At 41.6% G+C, this 20,223-nt stretch overlaps 1 protein-coding gene across 3 annotated transcripts in view; it reads right to left on the bottom strand.

Annotated features, from left to right (window-relative positions):
* The window catches only part of NAV2 (neuron navigator 2), a 222,954-nt gene extending 204,964 nt beyond the window's left edge, over positions 1–17,990 (bottom strand). For all 3 annotated transcript variants that reach the window (XM_051621396.1, XM_051621397.1, XM_051621398.1), the window contains exon 1: positions 17,676–17,990. In XM_051621396.1, coding sequence (XP_051477356.1) covers positions 17,676–17,933 — 258 coding nt within the window. In that variant the 5' untranslated portion in view covers positions 17,934–17,990. The remainder of the gene's footprint in view (positions 1–17,675) is intronic.
* Between the last annotated feature and the right edge of the window lie 2,233 nt (positions 17,991–20,223).

The following is a 20,223-nucleotide window of genomic DNA, read 5'->3' as shown; positions in this document are numbered from 1 at the left end:
AGAAAGCTGTAGGAACTGCCTATTACTCTTTTGCCTTTCTCTGAGGCTATCGAGAGCTTTTTCAATTCGCTAGAAGTTAAATTCAGGGTCAGACTAAGCATGAATAAATAAAAAAAATAACCCCCAAAGCTATTGCTATTTAATGAGGGAGTCCAAGATCGGGTCAAACGTAAGTAGCTCCCAAGAATCCGTGAAAGATTGCTTCCAACCTTGCAAATCCTGCTCTGTCTCAGCAGAAGGGACAGCTGCCTCATGTAGACTGTACATTACCCACCTCCCTTCGGTGTATTTTGGTTCAAAGAGGGGACGATCTGGCCCTGAATCTGTCATTGCCTGTAGGACACTTAGTCATTTTTTGCTACCACAGGACACCAGTATTTCTGGTTTGTAACTTCTTGGAGCTTTCTTAGGAAGTGATGCTATTTACTCTCACATCTGAGCATGCAACACACTACTAATTCCCTATGCAAACATTGCTTCTATGACCAAAACCACCAGACCTCTGGAAAAGCAGAAAAAGAAAACACTTTTTGATTACCTGAGCGTGATAGAAATACATCAGGCCTGTATTTGGACAGAAAGCTAGATCAAAAGGGGTGCTTATATTCCTCAGCTTCCAATAAGTTTTCCATGTGAGTTAGGACCTGATGGCCTTCCTTTACTAGTTATTTTAAGTTTGGCCAAGGGGCAGAGGTGGCTTGGCATATGAAAATTAATTCCCATTGCAAACACAAGTATAGTTTCAGGTATCGCACTGGATTATGATGGTGTAAATCATACAGCGGTCTGGTCTCATCCAGTATCCCAGGACTACAGCTTCTAAAATTCTCACGCAGTTTAGTAAACAAATCTGGGATTTTTTTAATTACTTTTTTTAACTAAGCATGTAGGAAGGACAGGTACATCCATATATAAAGCTATATCTCTGATCTGACCTCACTGGTATCCCATTTGGAACTACAAAAAGGTAGTCAAAAATCAGTTATTGATCCACATCTGCTTTTCAGACTTACTTACAGGCTGATCCTGAGCACTGAATGACTTCAGACTGCCAGTAACTTCCACACCCAGCACACTGAGACCCTGAGTGCACTCTCCCTAGCAGCTACACTTCTGGTTTTATATGATCCTAAAGCGGAGCCTGAAAAATCTGGCTTGCAACCACAGTGGTTTACTATGATTTTTCTGTTCAATGAGCTAGATCCTCACCCATATCTGTTTCCACACCAGCTACTGAAGAGATGGCATGAACACCTATGTCTCCATTAGGGGTTACAAGTCCTTCCCAAGCTGAGTTAGAGTTGTAATACAACAGGAGCAGCTAGTTACTTTAAACCGTCTGTGTGACATAGACAATCTTTCTCCTGTCTGTTGTTTCACCTGCAAGATAGTAACCAATTTAGATGCACATGAAAAACCATAAAACCCTGCCAGTTCTACGCAGCACAATGACCTAGAAGACAGCTCAGCCCTTGGCTCCCCTCTAGCAGGAACATTACTCAAAGCCTCCCACTTGTCGCAGCACAAGCCTATGCTCCACTCTGACTTTCCCTGCTGCAGAAACACACTGGGAAGCAGAAGGGAGACAACCCAGCTTCTGTGTGCAGCTTCTTAAGGTTGATTAGCAACAGCAGTCTTCACCAGTTTAAACAGAAGGAGCTGAGTTAACTGACTGGGAGGGAAAGAAGAAGCCAGCTGCAAAATGTTAAGGCATGTCCACTGATTGGGGGAGGGCTTGAAGCATTAACACTTTATTAAGTCTTATCCCTAGACTGAGAGAGGAAATATGACTGAAGGCAACAGAAGGTGGTGGAAGAAAAGGAAGAAAGGGAATTATATTCTCTTGGCTTCCACTCATCCTTGTAGACTTCTAAAATTGAGCATATCCATCCTTAGAATGTAAGGGATTAATCTTCTGGTAGGCAAACACCAGTGGCATCTTCTTGTCAGAGGAACAGCTGTTCTAACGCAAGTTCGAATGCTCGGACTATTTGTCCTGAGTTGCTTTGGTCTTCAAGACCAGTTCCAGCATTGCCTGCAATTTTATTCATAAAGCTAAATTATGACTTTAACTGCAAGATATATTCTAGCTCCTTCAGAATTTAAAATAAGAAATCAGAATATGAAATTACCCACTGACTCCAGCTGCGATATGCTTGTTATTTCACACTTTCACCCACGCTCACTAGCAATTCGGTTCCAATATGACAACTTGAAAATTGGTTTTAACCACAACTAATACATGGAGGGTTTTTTCCCCTCTCTTTTTATTCCTCACTCCCTATAAGCATGGAAAACAATCATGTGTAGAGTGGCAAAAGGTGAATCAAATACCTCCTGAAGATACTCCACAGCACCACACATCTGAGCGACAGGTTCTGCAAAACAAAACCAGATCTCGAGAAACCCAAAACACACTATAATCCCAACTATTCTTGTGGGCATTCAGCCTCAGGCCTAACACTGCAACTATTCAGAGCATCCACTAATACCCCTGTGCCACTCCTAAGCCAGAGGACTAACATTTTCCTTTCAGCCTCCTGAATGGAAGCAATGCAATGCAGTCTAACCGGCTGGACCTCCACACAAAAAGACAACATAAATACGGATTTGCTCTGTGTTCAAACTGGTAACATTTGGAAAGCTAAACACAAAGTCAACCTGCTGCACACAACAATATGGTAGCTCTAGTTCTCTAGAAATGAAACTATTTTTAAACTGCAGTAGCAATGTGAGCTGCATAAATTAGCATAATTGCAGATAGTTCTCAGTTGACTGCGTTCCATGCTACAAATTAACACTCTGCGGATTCCTCGCTTCTACTAATGCGGTCAATCGTGCAATTCATGGGGCTTAAAATCCCCTTTTTCAGTCCTTCAAAGTCTCAACGGCCTTTTTTATGCTCCTCTTTTCCTTTTCAGAGCAGTACTATCAAAGGCTTGGGTTTCATGACAAATCTCACGAGGTCTTTATGTGTAACTGGTGGTTAAGTGGCTTCATAACTTCAGGACATCCTACTGTTTTCTCCCTGATGATTTTCTCCCTGTGGGCAGATGGCATGGACGTGGAGTGCAGATGGTAACCCACAGCCCACAGCCTTCTCATTGTAATTTGAAATTTGAACACAGCTCTTCCATTCTTACCATCTCCTTAAATGATTTTCATCATTAAGGGATAAATTGCCATTTTCAGAAGGCACAGCCAAAGTATTGGTATCTGTTTATAGCTGAGAACTTTCTCCTAACAAAGAGGTAATGATGTGCCTCATATCTTCACACTTTTTATTAAAATCCATAAATCATTACTGGAAAGGATTTTAAATCAAGTATCTCTTGCTTTGATTCAGGTATGACCTTAAGGAAAAAAATCAGTGATAAGGAAAAAGCAGATCACACTGAAGCATGAAGGCTTAAGAGTCACACAGTTAGCTATGAAAAGTAATTTCATGGCTACAGGTATCACTTTACCTGAGCTGCTTGGAATTATAATGGATTTATCTCTGCAGAGCACCTGTGAGATAAGGGAGTTGCTGCTGACAAACTGTGGCAAGCAGCAATGAGGTGACCCAGCTGAAGCTCCACTGATGGCCTGTGGGTCTTCAGGACTCACACTTTTTGCTCTATCCTCCCTGTCCTCTTAGGACTGAAACCCTTCTTGGCAGGAAGGCACAGCTCAAAATGAAGCTGCCATGTAAGTGTCATATCACGCTTTCAGGCTTTTTCACAGCATGTCCAGAGTCTGGTGGAACTGGCTTTCCTAACCTTTGAACCAGTTGGAAAAGTCCTAAAAGCAGGAAGTTAAAAATATCTGTGGTGGAAAATAGTAAGGAATGAAATACTAAGCATTAGAGGTCAAGCCTGGATCCCTGAAAAGTTTGTGTTAATCAATGGAAAAGCATTAACAGAAATAAACTTCTCCCTTAGTTGTAAAACAAAACAACCCAGCAACATGGTTGATGAGGATTTATTAACTTGCAGGCAGCTCTCGCACACAGCGTGAATGAAAAGTTGGCTCATTTGCTCCTGTTCCAAAAGCCTTGAGTCAGGCTGGATAAACACAAATAGAATTATTTGTTTCAAGTTTTGACCTGGTGCCTGACAACCAGTTACTAAACCACACTATTCTACCTCAGCTATAATGGAACCTTGTAAACAGTCTCACAAAATGGTTTCTGCCTATTTAAAGGATGGATACACGTTGCTTAAAGAAATGTATTGCCTTTAAGAGTAACCATTAACAAGGCTTTTCCTCAAATGGCTGAAATTATTTGCATATTATACATTAAAAACATTCAGGTGTTCAACAGAGTTATAGTATAAGTACACTACAACATAAAATAATTTGACTATATAATACAGGGCTATAACCTTCCACAGCATGCAGGCATGCCAATGATTTTATACATGGACAACATGAGATGAAATAATGAAACATTTCATCACTGAGGGTAATTTATCTTGTTTACATTCATGGAAGAAGATTACAGGTCATCATCTTCTTAGTAGCTTCTTTTTCACAACAAGAAAGACAATAATCAGTTTTCATTAGGGAAGACTAGCCCTTTCCTTTGCACAGGCGTGGCTTTCATGTCCTGTACAAGTAGTACAGTACTGATGTCAATCAAATTATCTACACAGCATCTTCTAACACAAAGGTTTGTAAAGGGTAACAGAAATGCCTAAACTTCAGGTGCAATATTGAAGGATTTACACGTCGAAGAACCTAACAGATATGTTTTCTGTCTAGCTTAGTGACTTTTGCTTGAAACGAAAAAAGGTCTTCAGAACTGACCATTTAAAACGGCTGTTCCGTGAGAAACCTCAGCTCAAGTCATGACTGGAGAGAATAAAAGATTTCCAGAGGAAGAGAAGGCTCCACTGTGACTGCTTTATGAAAGCCTCGACTTTGTAAAGTCCATCTTCATCACACAATATCTCACAGTTCATCCAAAGGCACATCCAGAGCTCTTTAACACGAGAGGTCCATTGCCTCTGGAAAAGCGAGGGAATTTTGGCACAGGATGAAATACTGTGCCAGAATTTCTGACACAGTAAGAGTGACTCTATCACACATCTGTTCCTCTGTGAGGAGCTGAATCTGCCTGTGACAAGGTCAATTTTGAGAAGGGTTGGTATTAAAAGATTATGCTCCCTCCATCCTCTCTCTGAGGCTGCGCTAATTATTTCAGGGGAGCAAAGGAATTCTTTGATCCTCCAACTCTTCCCTCCCTCACAAGGTGGCTCTGGCTCTCTACCCAGCACCCAGAGGAATGGCATGGCACATCCTAGTTCCATAATTGTGGAATTAACCATTTTCAACCTTGAAATTTAACGCTAAGAAATTGAGTATGTAGTAATCCACATAATCCAGACCTCTACACCTGTCCCTCTTCCAACTAATCTCGCCATCCCTCATCATGTCACATCTTAATTTAGAGTCCTATCTGCTGAGGTCAGTGCAAGTGGATGCCCAGGAAGTCACCACAAGTATCTGTCACACAGCAGGACCAATTGTTTCCGTTGTGAACTCTGCAAGATTCAGAAATAACAAGAGAGAACAAAGCCCATCCCCAGCGAGGCGTAAACAATCTCTCCAAATGCTCTCGGAAGCAGTGAAGAGAGAGATTAAATAAATAAATAAATGTGGAGTAGCCCTGGATAATGCGATCTGCTGGTATTAAGTTTTCTCCTGAAGGAGTTAAGTATATACCAGCTGCTCTACATTAAACCGAGCTGGCATTTTAAATCATGCAAATTAGCTGAGCTACCATCCTTTTCAGCCCAGCATTTAACAGCATTGCTATAAATGATGCAAAGCCCTGGCCAAGCCAAGCCCTGCCATTTCAGCTGCTGTCAGAGAAGAAAGAAGGAGGGAAGCTGACAGCACTCAGTGATGCTCCAGCTATTCACAAGATGGTTCACCAGAGACTCCATCCACCACAGGTATCCCTCACACGACTAAAAAGTGCACACACGCACAGAAAGCCCGAGGCTCTTTATTTGTTGAAAATCCATTTATATAAGCTGCTAAGAACCACTGCAAAATGATCTAGAGTTAAATTACTTGATAGTGAAAAACTGAACTTTCCAATCCCTTTCCTTAATGCTGCATACTAAACACTGAGTGGATCTGACGGGCCATCGGCTCAGAACTGCTGACAGGGCTGAGGGTGGCACCAGGCCCCCCCGTAAGGTCTCACACTAATGACATTTCTCAGGCTGTGAAGGTAATAGATAAAAATTTGTGTTTGTTCAATGCAAACCCCTTTTCTGCTGAATCTTGGAGAGCTCAGGAGGCAATAAAGAGGACTAAATCTTACCTAGTTCTCCTTGTTGTGGCCAAGAGATTAAGTGTCAGGACAAATCTGAAACTGTGTAGGAGACTAAAGGATCTGCTATTGAGTAGTCTAGGAGCTTTGTAGACTGGCTTTTTGATTTCAGGTCCTTTCATATGCCTTTTTTTGCCTTTCCCCCTCTTGTTTATTTTCCTTAATTTTGTCCTCCTTTTTGAAGTGCCTACTGCTGCAAGTAACCTGATCAAGGGGAAGCTGGGCTTGGTTCATGTGTTACAATACAGCTGGCCTTGCTACCCAGCTTGATGAACCAAACCGCTAGTGGGTATGACCCATGGGCATCACACCTCATTGCACAATACAACGTATGCACCCAAGCTGATGTCACCTCCAACAGGGCTGGTCTTTTAATTCTCACCACCATAATGCCTTTAAGCCAAAATAGACCCAAAAAGAGGAACATCTCCAGAATTCCAAAAGCAACCTGTGGGAGAGGCAGCTGAAAGCCCACCAACAGGATCCTCACTGACACCCAACATCCGAGGCTTGGTGGCCTGGCCTGCAAGAAGCAGGACCTTGTAGGACACAAAAGGTAGACCTGGCTGTAAGGGGTTACCTTGCCCTTCAGCAGGCACTCCTTCATCCAAAGGCAGCTGCAGGCAGGGCTGGTCAGGGGTCCCCACAGAGCCTAGGGTCTCTCTGTGCTTCCCTCTGCTCCAAGTACCTATCACAGCTCAACCAATGGATCCCAAAGGCAAACACCTCACAGGAAGACACTGCACCTCCAAATTTGTCCTGATATTCACGGTGTTTCCCACTGCCTGGCACCAAAATGGGAAGCAACCTCAGGGAAAGAGGAAATCCCAGATCTCACTTGGAGAAGATGTTTCCATCATTAAATGTTAAGTGCGTGACATTTTCATTTACAAACAGGTCCTCTTCCAATTATTTGTGCTCCTTATGATAACTAGATTTCCCTTCCCTGGTTTGGAGTCTTAGTATTAAATCATATAAAACAAGTCACTCCATGTGGTCCAAACCCTACAAGATACAAAGCCAAAAGTTTAACTCTTACAGGCAACCAGAAGAAAAATCTCCATTGCTGCAGTGAGGGAAGTTTGTATCTGACTGCTTGGAAACAGGATCCTAGGCAACGGCTGCTCTTCCCTCTTGAAAAGCAGAAAGTGGTTTTGTTTTGTAAATTTAAGCATATTCATTAGAATTCCCCTGGTGAGGTTGTGTAGGGATAAATGGGACTCTGCTGCCTCCCCTTTCCGACTCCAAGCCAGAGGACAGGCACCTTTTTGCCAGCTTTCCTTGGCAGTGCTTGTTTGGCACATTACCCTGGAGGATCAGACCCCTGTGTGCTCCAGAGCCCATGTCAAAGGAGTAAGACATAGCAATGCTGAAAATACTCCTTCCCAAAATAATCCATCCCAGTTAAGCCACAGACAAGTCTGGAATACATATGGCTGTCCTGAGAAGCAGACTGACCTGTGGTTATCGAGCAGGAAAAGCTAAACTTGTTTCTAAGCTTTTGCTTCAAATGGCCAATGCACACTTGATCCTGAAACACACATGACATTTTAAAATCAGTTCTAAAGACTTCAATGTCAGCTCTTTGAAATGAAGAAGAATTTATAATTAAATCAAATTTGTCTTACCAGACCAATCCATTAATTATTGTTTCCACCAGCTGTATTCAAAGTTGTGCACTGATCTTTGTGGATGCCAGTGTGTCCTCTACATCTGTTCCAGGCTTTAACCTCTGACACACACATGCAGATACTGTTCTTACATTACATTTATCTCATAAAATACAATTTTGCAGCCTGCTACATTCTCTAGGGAGAATTTCTGACTCCAAGAGACATGACACAGATCTTCGCATCTGCTTGATCTTACAATGCTAAGCCTGATAGTTGTCTGTCTGCCAGAGGAAGCAAATTTGCTAGACCCCTTGTACAGGTTGATTAGAAATGACTTCCTGATAATTAGACATAACCTAAGAAACAGCCAAAAATAGATATCATGTGAAAAGACAGCTGTTGCAGTCTTTGAAAAATACTTGTACAAAACCTGAATTTAGCTTATTGGTACTCAAGTTACCTGCAGTTTCTAACAGTGGACATGATTCAAGTGGACAGAGCTAAAGAAAAAGGAATCCATTTCTGAATATTTGTTTCAAGATATACAACTAAGTCTCAGTGTCCATACTCACCATAAAATGTGGGCACACAATTAGATCAGCAACATGAAATCCCACCAAGGTCTTAATTTTATTCTACCAATGGGTAAGTACATGGAATTACTAGATGGCAGAAAAATACAATATAAAAAGAATTTCTGGTCAGCACTTTCAATAGAACATAGGTGATCCAATACGGGAAGAGTCACCTCATCATGTGAAACAAAAAAGTACTACTGCAACCATCTTCAAAACTCAGGATGTCTCTCAGTTGTCTAAATGGCAGATCCATCAAGCAGAATGGATACGAGGAGGCTGAGACACTCGGAAGTATTACAGATCCTCACATTTTGCAGCAATGAGACCATCACACTCCAAATCCAAATAGTTTGAAGAACAGCTTCTAAAGAGCTCCATCACAGACATTAAAATGCATAAAATTACAGTTCCAGCCTATCATTTTGCCTCTTCTATTTCTCTGAAAACCAAAGTATCCTAGATTTTCTTCCTGAAAAGTGTAGTCACCTATTACAAAAACATCATTCCGGCATTAGGGATATAAGGAAGAACATGGAAAATATTGAGGAAGTTCATTATGTCCTTCCTTTTGGAGAAAGCCTGACCAAATCCACAAGACTGAGAACAACCAGAACAGCCACTTCTGCAGCCACGTAATAAGTCAGCTGTCAAGGATTGCTTTGGGGGTTTTGTTGGGCTATTTTGTGGCTGTATATAGAATTATTTTTTCATTAGCAAAGCCTGGGTATATATAACCAGATAACTTTGTTGTCAGGTAGATGAGACAAACATCTCTGAATTTCTCCAAGAAGGCTTTATGTCCAGTCCCCTGTGCCTCTGGGATCACCCAAGGCATGGAAGGAGCAGCAAGCCAAGTACCCTGGCCCCCACTCCTGTGAGCTCCCGGAACTTGAAGGGAAGATTAATAGTATTTTTCACTCTCATAAATAAGCAGACTTTCAAATAAAATGCTGATGAATCCATCAATAATTCACCTTTCACAGACCTGACCATGTTTTCTTGCCAAGCACAGCACTACAGCTACCTGCCAATCCCAAGTTCCTTGGTCTGCACGCTCCATAAGTTTTCCTTCTTGCTTGTATTAAAAAAAAAAAAAGCCTCCACAACCACTATTGGAAAGCAGTCCACAGACTCTTTACACCTGCTAGTTCCCTCCACTACAATCTTGCTACTGTCTGGTACCTACAGGCAATTCTGAAGTCTGCACCAGAAACAGGAACTCGCCGCTATGCACTTTTGGATTATACCTTGGTGGTCCTTCCATGAAGGACAAGACAGAAGAAATGAACCAATATTTGTGGCAGGACAGGTAAAATAAGGAAATCTAGTGATTCCTTCCAACTATGAGATAGAAGATAGGGCAACTTCTAGCCATAACTGTACAAAAAAAGCCCCCACAAGCTGAGGATAGAAAGACTTAAGGAGAATATTCAAGACAAGGGATGGACACAGGGTAAATTTAAGAAGAGGCCATTGGATTAAACAAGACATTGTCAAAAGGTTATTATATCACATTCCAAAACTGAACATGCACAGGGCCAAAAGTCCTGGTAAAAGTGTATTTTGAAATCCAGAAGTTAGATATTTTTTCCTCTCATGTATTGTTTTCCCACACGTTGCTTCCAATTCTAAAATAACCCCAAAGTAAAATGAAAAATAATCCAAGGATAACACACCTAAAAATACTTTCAAGAGGAAAATAAAGAAAAAAGGTGGTATCAAAGTAAAACTTCAGATCTCAGCCTGTTTTCAAATAAGAAGTGACCTGTTTTCTCAATTATTTATTTTAAGAAATGGCTTATTTGTTTTAAGTTTTAGCAGTTATTTCCATGCCTATGCTTTGCAAAACTGAAGAAACTGAGAATGTTTCCACAAACTATTTCAGAAAGAACAATTTACAGATAAAATTAGAGGCATACAAGTAAATGCCAAGTGTTTGACTGAATTCCAGTTCTTGGTGAATGGAAAACCAGCAGCTTCCTATTACAAAATGTACCAACAGTTCATATCTAATAATACACATAAAATCTGACCATTTATATACTTCAAATATAGATGTTTCTAAAAATGATGTTCAAACAGGGTATTTTTAGTCAGGTAAATTTCTCAGGAGAATGAATCTGAGTTTGGTTGAGATTCTACAGTTTGCTGCAAGGAAAACAGAAATTAATGGGTTAAATTTTAAGATAATCTCTTGATTTATACCAGAATAAAAGTAGAAAGTTTCTCCTCAAAGCTTAAATAAGCAGAAAACAAGTGGGAAAAAATGGAAGAACAGAAACCACATCCTTCCCTTAAAGGCCCAACTATCACTTTATTCAAAAGTGTATCTTATTAAGCAGCATTTATAATATTTATTCTGTGTTACAAGTTTGGGAAGTTCCAACAATATAATTGTTGATTTAAATCCCTCCTTATTTTCTTCCACTTTTGTAGGAAAAAGGCACTTGCAGGCTTACAGCATTAAAATATTCTACAAATTAAACAAATATTTAAATCTACTGGTGAGATAATCTGGAAACTAAAATTACAGAGTAGACAATGTTCCACAAAGGATTCTGCAAAGGAAATAAAAAATAGCCAAAACCAGCTGTGAATTTCCAAAACCAAGCACTGAGTCCACCCTTCCCATCTCAATAAAATAAAGGCTTTCTTCTCTGATATCCTCTGGGAAAAAAAAGGAAAAAAAAAAGAAAAATAGTACAGGCAGTGTTGGCCTCTTAATTTGCTTTCTTTTTGGTACTTGTCAGGTACTTGAAAGTTGGGAAAGGTACACGTTTTGTCTACCAGACCTCTTCTTTATAATTTGACTTCACTTGATTTTTTTGAGAAGTAAAGCTCAGGTTTCATGCCAGGAGTTTTAAAAGCAGTATCCGTTGTTCTTCTCTACTGACATCCTTGTACCTCTCTGCATCTGCAGGACATTCCTTTCGGAGAGGTTTTATATTTCATACCACTTGATTTTTGAGGAGAGTATTTTGTAGAAGACTAGAGGATGTCACTTTATGATGAGCTCCATAAAGCCACGCCAGCATGGGCTTCAGCCACTAAGAACATTTGTACAGCTCAAATGCTGTCTGTGCTAGGTCTTATGATACACACAGATGCTTTTGTCTTTCAGTTTCCTCACGTTACACTTGCTTTTAAAATTATTTTATCCATATTTGAACACTAACAAATTAGATCTAGCAGCTAGCAGGTGGATTGGGAGAAGGACTTAATGCTTCTCTGCTGAAGCCAATTGCAGGTCAAACAAGCCTCCAGCAGAGACTGTGTGTGCAACAGAACTGAAATATGACCCCATACATCACAAAAGGGAAGTTCTGTGGAACACAAAATGGACAAAGCAAGAAGCAAAACTCTAAAAGCTGTCAAAGAAATTCACCAGTGCAGCCAGAGAGGTAAAGGCAGGCAGGGAGAAAGCAAAAACAAATATTAATAATTAACCCATTTCTGGTTAGAGGACAGCTGGACCAACATGTCCTGCTTGGGTGCTGCCATACATCAAGTGTCAGAGCAGAAGGTGATAAAAATTACTGGCTAAAACACAAAGAAAGTGAGAGTGTTCACTAAAGTAATACAGTTTTATGGAGTAAGCTAACAGTTTCAAGGACAGAGGGAGAACACATGGACACCATATGCATGAGCATTTTGAACTGATTAAGAAGTAGCAGCAAAGGAGAAAGATAATCTAATAGTCATGGGACTAGCTAGTAATTTTCTACAGCACTGCAGACTTTATGACCTTGGGTAAGTGTCTTTGTGCCTTAGCCATTAATTTATAAAAAAAGAAACAATATCCCTACCTCTAAGGAGTGCTCTTAGATTAAGTCTATTAAAATTTGGAAGCCCCTTAGATATACAAACTATTACCAAGTTTCAGAGAAATAACATTTAAAAAAAAAAAAAGGCAGGGAAAAAAGGTCATATTAAATGAGGGTTTCAGAAACACTAACCACAGGCCAATAAAAACTTGAGTGAATTCAACAGCAGCATTATTAGCTCAACAATAAGTATCTCTGGAAATCTCATCTTGGGCAAGTGGACAGGGAAGGTACCAGACTTGGGAAGGAATGTTACACAACAACCAAATAATCTTTGACTCAAGAACTGTCACAATTAAAGTGAAATCAGATCAAAACACATTTTCATCCATTACCCAGAACAATTAAAAGGCAGAATGGGAGTGTGAATTCCAACTGACCCTTTGCATAATCTATATGAAAACCCAACGATGAAAGAACCTCCTGAGTTTATAGTGCAACCTTACATCTTTTGTTCTAATGCAGGGCATTAAAAAGGAGCAGTTCTTTATATTAAAAGACAGATCATTTTTGTGGTAACATATTCTGATAGCACATCTCAGTTGTAGATGATCTTCACAAATTGGGAAAGAAGAATTAAATCACTAGAAGAAAAACGCAGTGTAAGACTAGAAGATGAGGAGATTTAGAATGCCCCAGATCTAGAACACCAAACTCAACATGATCTTCACAAATTGGGAAACCAGTGTGAAAAAAAAATGTAGCTGAGCAAGGGAGTTTTATTGTACTGACATCTACGTGGTTTGGAACAGAATTCTTAAAAAAAGCTCTAGGCAAACAGAGGAGAGTTCAGTAGATAGCACTGAGAGCTGTAAGAGCTCTAGAAATCCTGAGAGAAAAGGTTAGAAGAATTAGGTTTGCCTGGTGTAGAGAAAGAGGAAAGTGAGGGAGATCATGGTAACATCTAGTAAGGATCTGCCTTCCACATCCACCAGGAGAGGAGAACTGCCTAACTTTCAGCAAATATTGCAGAGAAGTTTGCAAAGAATTAACACCCCACCACCACCCCTCCCTGTCAGACATCAAGGACAGTTATCAGCAATTGCTGCATACAAGTATTTTAATACCAGATTAAAGAAATGCCCATCGACTTCAAGTGCTTTAGTGGAAGGGTGAGACCAATGACTTCGGAAGTTCCCTGTGCTTTTAAGAGGCTACAGTTACTTCAGACATAAAAAGTCATTATTTTTTAAGGTTCTCCAGAGAATGAAAAGCAAGAATCTAGAGAATACAACATAACAGCAATAAACAAAGTCATTAAATCTACAGTCTCCTTTGGTGGCTTTTACAATATCATGGCAACAGACTGTATTCCTGGAACACTACCTCCCCTCCTGCATCCTGCATGAACACTTTAACCATGCCCATGGACTTCAAACTGGCAAGGACTTCTGTCTTAAATAACTACTGCAAATTTAGTAGCCGAATACATATGGCTTTTTCAGAATACCTAATAAATACCATTCAGTATACGAGAGATCCCTGTCCTGCTATCTACTCGACGGAAGTTTCTCTGGTAACAAAGTTAAATATTTCCAAAACAATGCTCTCTAAATATGGGTACAATTTATTGGCGGCGTTTTCAAATAAGACAAAATAACCACCAGTACAACAGCAGGATACTGTTGTGCACAACACAGAGAATTTAATATGGAAAAATGAATGGAGTGTGTATATCAGTAACAATAAAACAGGAATGATACTGCCATGATTCATCAACCTAAGATTTCCAACTAGCTTAATGCTAGAACCCTCAGACCTTTCTCTGGAAAGTGCCTCTGAAAATACCCTGAAGAATGCTTTTTATAAATTGCACAGCATTTTAAATAACACATCGCCCTTATATGGCCTTAAGGCTCAAAACTATAAAGTCTAGCTTACACATGTAAAACCATAAGAAGAAGGACAAAGATAAAAGAGCAGAAGCTTTCATTGAGAACAAATTTTCAAGTGGGACACCTTGATTTTCAGCAGTTTTTCAAAAATGAGTATTTCAATGAATACCACCTGCAGTGCCCATGTTCTCTGAAGAACAAGGCTCAAGGTAGGTACCATCTGGCAGGGAAAAGCTTCTGAAAATATCACTGGTTTGCAAACGGCTTGAAACATGCTAAACCACCATTAGAACATGGTCTCTATCTTCTGATTGATGCACTAGGCTCAGCCTCTCCTCCAGAATAATCAGTAACCTAAGTGCAGGAAAAAAGGCACACACAAATTTAAAATGGAAGTATCTATACACCATGATGGGAGAGACAAGTTTGTATGTACAACTAGTTAAAGGTATCCTACCTGTTTCATCCCTCCCCATCACCTCTCTCCCTGTAAGTAGATGTCCTAAACGTGAGGTCAAGTTGCTCATCTGTCCTTATTCTATACATGCAACTGAATTTTATATTATGTAGTGCAAAGAGGACCAACTTCAACGGGATTAAGAGCAACTCCCTAAAATACTCCCAGAACATCCTGTGGCTTGTTGATTATGAAACCCTCCAGAGATACGATAAGAGTTTGAATTCTCTGGTGTTGAAATAGAAACTGAACTCAGATAGCCCCCTCTCTGAGCAAATGCTCTGACCACTAAGCAGTTGTACAAAAGCAGTGCATCTCTGCCACTTGTGTTGAAAGTGGCCTGATATCACCTTGGGCTCTGATGGAAACAGCTTATGCCTCTAATTCCAAGAGAAAGCTCAGGGCTGCAAATTCCAAGTTCAATCTCAGCAAGGAATACAGCACAAGTTAAATCTACTTCAGTCATTTTTATTTCTTGTCTTTGTTTTTTGATCCAAGTGTCACAACCTCTTTTTAATTTTCCCTCCACCCACAGAGGAGGATATGATGTCCTTCCCTGTGGGCTGCAAACTCCACGCAAGGAATAAGATCTACAAAAGACAGGGACCAAAGCATTTGGCATGAGTTCTACTTATGGATCTAATCTTTAAATGCCATGGCAAGAAAATAACCTTCCTCCCTCACAGGGGATGCCCAGTGCCTGCACTGTAAAATGGTGAGGGCAGCACTGGGGCTTAAACACAGAATATCCAGAAGAGCAATTGGTCACCCTCATAGGACATGTCTTTGATTCTTCATATATTTAGTCCTAATGCAGTATTTAAGACTAAACCTTACTAGGCTTACTGTCAGAAAGCACTTCTATACCTGACTGTACCTAAATGTAGCTGAAGGTTTTCCAAGACAAAAATGCTTCAGCTGCTGACATACCATCCAGCAGCTGTCCCTCCATCCCATTCCTCCTCCCTTGGGAAGCAAAGATGGTAGATACAGAAAAGAACATCGCCCTTGATCTATCTGGAAAAAATCTCTCTTTAGATACAGACCAACGTTCCAAATTAATCCCTTGAATGGCAAAAATCTTCATGCTTTTGTGGGCAGAGGGATCAAAGTTGGATCAATTAGAATAACAAAAAAGGGACCATGTTTATTCAAGATAATGGATGGTAAAACAAACCTCACTGGTTCACACCTTAAAAGGTGCTGGTCATCTGCTAAGGCTGCTACGCAAAAGAGGTTACTGAGAACGGCAAAGCTTAGGATTTCACCTGCTGCTGAAGTTATTCAAAACTCAAAATTATCTGAAATTCCTTTGGCCAAAATCACTCCCTGCTTAACTATAACATTTTAGCATGAAGACATTTCATCAACAAGATATTTGATATTTTTTACACATCTGTTTAAGGGTTAAAAACACCATAGTATTCCCCTTACTGCTGCAAATGGCTACCACTGGCAGGATCTACCTGATTATAGTCTGCTGTAAGATGAAAAAGTACTTATAAATAACCATCTCTTTTGCAGGAATGTAAATTTCTATGCAGAAACCAAGGCATGCCTGAGAGAAAGAGCAGTAGGTAATGAGATTTTGCTGACATTTCATAACAAAGATAGACACTAGCACAAGGAAAAAGGAGTATTTGTCTCTCTCCTAAGAACAAGATGTGATGTGCAGGTCAGTCTTTCTGCTGCCACCACCCTGCCACCGTTATTTGTCTGTCTCATTTTCTACTCCCAGTCCCTCAGGAACTGAGGGACACATTTGTCTAGCCTGAGCAGCCCAATGTGTCACCTTGTCTACCAGCAAGGAAAGTGCAGCACATCCTAAAATTAGGGCACAGGGCCAAACATACCCAACCAGTAGACACACTTGCCTTTAGAGAACAGGGTTAGAAGGCCACAGATTTCAAAATCTAGATGGTAGGGATGACACATTATCCCTTGAGGAAGGAAAAGGAAAACAAAAAAACAAGAAAGCATCTGTCATCATTTCCCTATCCCAGTATAATGGTATCAGCTTCTACTGGGCTCAGAAATTGGTAGGAGCAGCTTGCAATGTACACCCCTGTTGCCAGAATACATCAGGCTGCTGTACAGCAATCCCTGTATCCTGTTAATCAATTCTGCTTGCTGCAGCAGACCATCTGCTTTGCTCCCGCCGTCGCACGCTGACACGTACGAGCTGCTCACGCTGCTCTGGAGCACACTGGGGCATCCGGAGCACCAGGCAATCTGAGCCACACTGAAAACCTTCCTATGCTGATAAAAATTAAACGAGCTGAAGAACGTCCGTGTCTCCATGTCTCCTCCCTACACAGGAAGCAGCACATATAAAAACACGTTAGAAAACTGATACACATTAAAGGGAAGTCTAAGAAGTACAGATTGATAATGTGGTGCATCTATGATGTCATGCACATGTAGCATTAACAGGCGATTCCACTTGAATGTTCATTTTCTACATGATCTATTTAATTTAGCTGCACTGAGAATGACGAGCACATTGTAATTTCACATAAAGCACTGCCTCCCATTGACTCCCTACACAACTACAAACACAAAACATTCAGTGCAGTGCAATACATAACCCAACACAAAACACACTCATGACAACCAGCAATCTCTCCCCATCCCAGGCACACAACCCCACCACTACAATTAGCACCTACAGAAAGAACACAAAGAACACACCCCACAAACAACATCTCTACCATCTCCCTTCTGTAAATTCCCCAAGTTCAAGCACAGGCAATAGAGAAGGTAACACAGGCAAACAGCACACACAGCACCATCCCTCACCACCCCACCATCAGCTCCACCATGCTGACAAAATCACAAAGCCATCCTTTGGTAACACATGCCACTATGCAGAAAACATCCCACCACTGCAGACAGATGTTATTACACACATACACACACACCCCCCTGTTCTCTCACTGCTGCTCACACCACTATCTATCTACCTCAGCAAACCTGCTGCACACATTCAGCATAGAAATACATTCCCACATACACCTCCCCAGCACTGCTGCCTTCTAACCTGTGTGTCAAATCCATTTTCTATGGAGCTACTCTTCCTTGGTGGGAGTCCATCTCCTGCATTTTCTTGTCCATTTGAAGATTTTAGAGGAATCTGGCTGGAATACAATGGCTTCGTCACCTCCACCTTGTTCCCAAACTTCAGGTAACAGGGCTGTGGGATGGTCCTGGCCGTTGGGACATGCAGGATGGGAGCAGCGCTGTGTACGGGTTTAGGTAGTCCCGATTTCATTTTGGAGGCTACCAGGATGGCTGGCATTTTCTCTTTCTGCTTTCCTAACACGTTTCTGTCAGCAGCAGCAACAGCAGAGACAGCAGGCAGGGAGAGAGAAAGGGACACGTTGGGGAAGCTGCTCTACACTAAAGCAGACTGGTTTTCTGCAGGGAGCTCCAAAACCAGCTTAGAGTTTAAAACCAATAACCAAATAATAAAAAATAAAATAAAATAAAATAATAAAGAAACTACTCAAACCACTTTCAGTCTATGATATCTCCCAGCTTTATGCCAGCCTTCCACCTGTTTCCTCTAATTTTATTTTCAGTTCTTCACCAGTATCCTCCTGTCCTCCTTCCTATTTCTGCTGTTATTTAACTTGCTCCTTCTTTTCTCTGGCTGACTCCTGTAATTTTCTTCCCTGGAAATGGGAGACTTTCACTCCATTATCTTGTCACCGCATCTACAAAGCCTTTTGGAATAAAAAAAAAAAAAAAAAAAGGAACCTGCTGCTGCATATGCTTCCCCTTCCGTATGCACTAGAGAGCGAGCGAGTGAGCAAGCAGGCAGGATTTCCAGCTTAAAATGTCTTTCTTCAGTCTTAGCCAAGAAGCAGATGTAGCTCAGTGTGTTAATGACTGATGCCCTTGGATACCAGCCTTAGAGAATCAAGCTTCTTAAGTCTTAAGAGCTGTGAACAGGACAACGATGCCGGAGCAAAAGGAGACCCGTCCACTGACCACAATTTTAAAGACAAATCTGCCAGCGGGCACAAAATTTCCCGGCTCCCCCAGTGCTGATCGTGAAAACCTGGAGGGGAAAATAATAATAATAATAAAAAATAATAATAATAATGAAATAAATCGTTCAGCTGTCAGAGGGGAAGGGAAAGCAGCCGCCAGCTCATTTTCCCCTCCCGCAGTGGAGCGGGTTCCCGCCCGGCGCTGCGCCGCGCATCCTGCGCCTCTCCCGGGCAGCCTGCGCGGGGGCGGAGGGGCTGCCGAGGCAGCGGGGTTGCAGGCAGGGCGGCCCCCGGATTGGCCCTGCCTGCTTCCCAGCAGGCACCAAAGAAAAAAAATAAAAAATTATCTATCTATATAGATAGATAGATATAAATAAATCTGTGTTTCCGCAGGGGGAGGAGCGGCTTCAAGTCCTGCGGCGAGCAGGGAACTCCGCTGCAGAGCGGGGCGGGGGTTGGGGGTGGGGGGAGGTGATCCAGGGACTGCACGGAGAGAGTTTCCTACCGGTTTCTTTTTGAAATTTAAAAATAAATTAATAAAGAAAGATGGCTTTCAAAAAAAAAACAACAACCAAATAATAACACGAACACCAAAAAAAACCACCACAAAAAAAAACACCACCTGGAGATGAATCATTGTTCGTCGCTGTTCGGGAAAGCTCCCACTGCCAGCATCAACAGGAATTGGAATAAGCACAGTGAGTAATCCAGCCCCATTATAGCAACACTTGGCACTTGGCTTTTAGGAGTCTTTCTTTCAGAGTCACAGGTTCCTCCCCACGCTGCTCTGCAGGCACCATGATCCGTTACAGCCCCCAGATCCCTCATTCCTGCTAGCAGGACACATTTCAGTGCAGTATATATCCCTCTTTCTGCCCAGGGAACTCCATCCTGGACCACAGAGGACTATCAGCGTGGAAACTCGGGGCACCGAATGACAGATGCCTTTGGACTTGTCAGGGGGTCTTAGCACTGGGACTTACAGTGCCACAACACCTCATTTTCAGACAGCAAGAGGCTCTGAGTTACCACACAGGGTTCTTACATTATATACAGGGAGGGGAGGGTGACTCAAAATAATACTGACAAAGCCAGTACTGGATATAGAAAAGTGCATTTTACATCACATCTTCATCACAGCCCCAGGTATTGCATTATTTCCCAAGAAGGGGCACATCCTTCAGCTCCTTATTCTCATCTCACTCAATGCCTGAAGAACAAATCCCTGTATTACACCCTTGCCTGCGAGGCAAGGACAAGAGTGATCCCAGCAAGCAGAGAGAAGCAATTAACCTACCCTTGAAATATCTGAAATACACTCTGGGCAAGTGTCCAGTCCATGGAGCTACTCAGCAGGTCAGAGGAAGTGCAGCCCCATGGCCTTGCACCAGCCAGGCTGAGAGGAGTGCTTAGAGGAGGAAGGCTGAAGCAAGCTCCACCATTCACTTCAGTGGGAGCTGAGTCCTGCCTATCTGACACCCAAAATTCTGTAAAAGTTTTCTATCTGGAACTCTTTCAGATAGAACAATGAGACATCTCTGGATTGTAGGTGTGTCCCCAGGATTAGGCAGCTGGATTAGGATAGCATTTTAG

The sequence above is a fragment of the Apus apus genome, chromosome 5 (genome assembly GCF_020740795.1).
Source record: "Apus apus isolate bApuApu2 chromosome 5, bApuApu2.pri.cur, whole genome shotgun sequence".
Classification (NCBI taxonomy): Eukaryota; Metazoa; Chordata; class Aves; order Apodiformes; family Apodidae; genus Apus; species Apus apus.
Note: the sequence above shows the minus strand (reverse complement) of the source record. Positions and strands in the feature narration are given on the sequence as shown.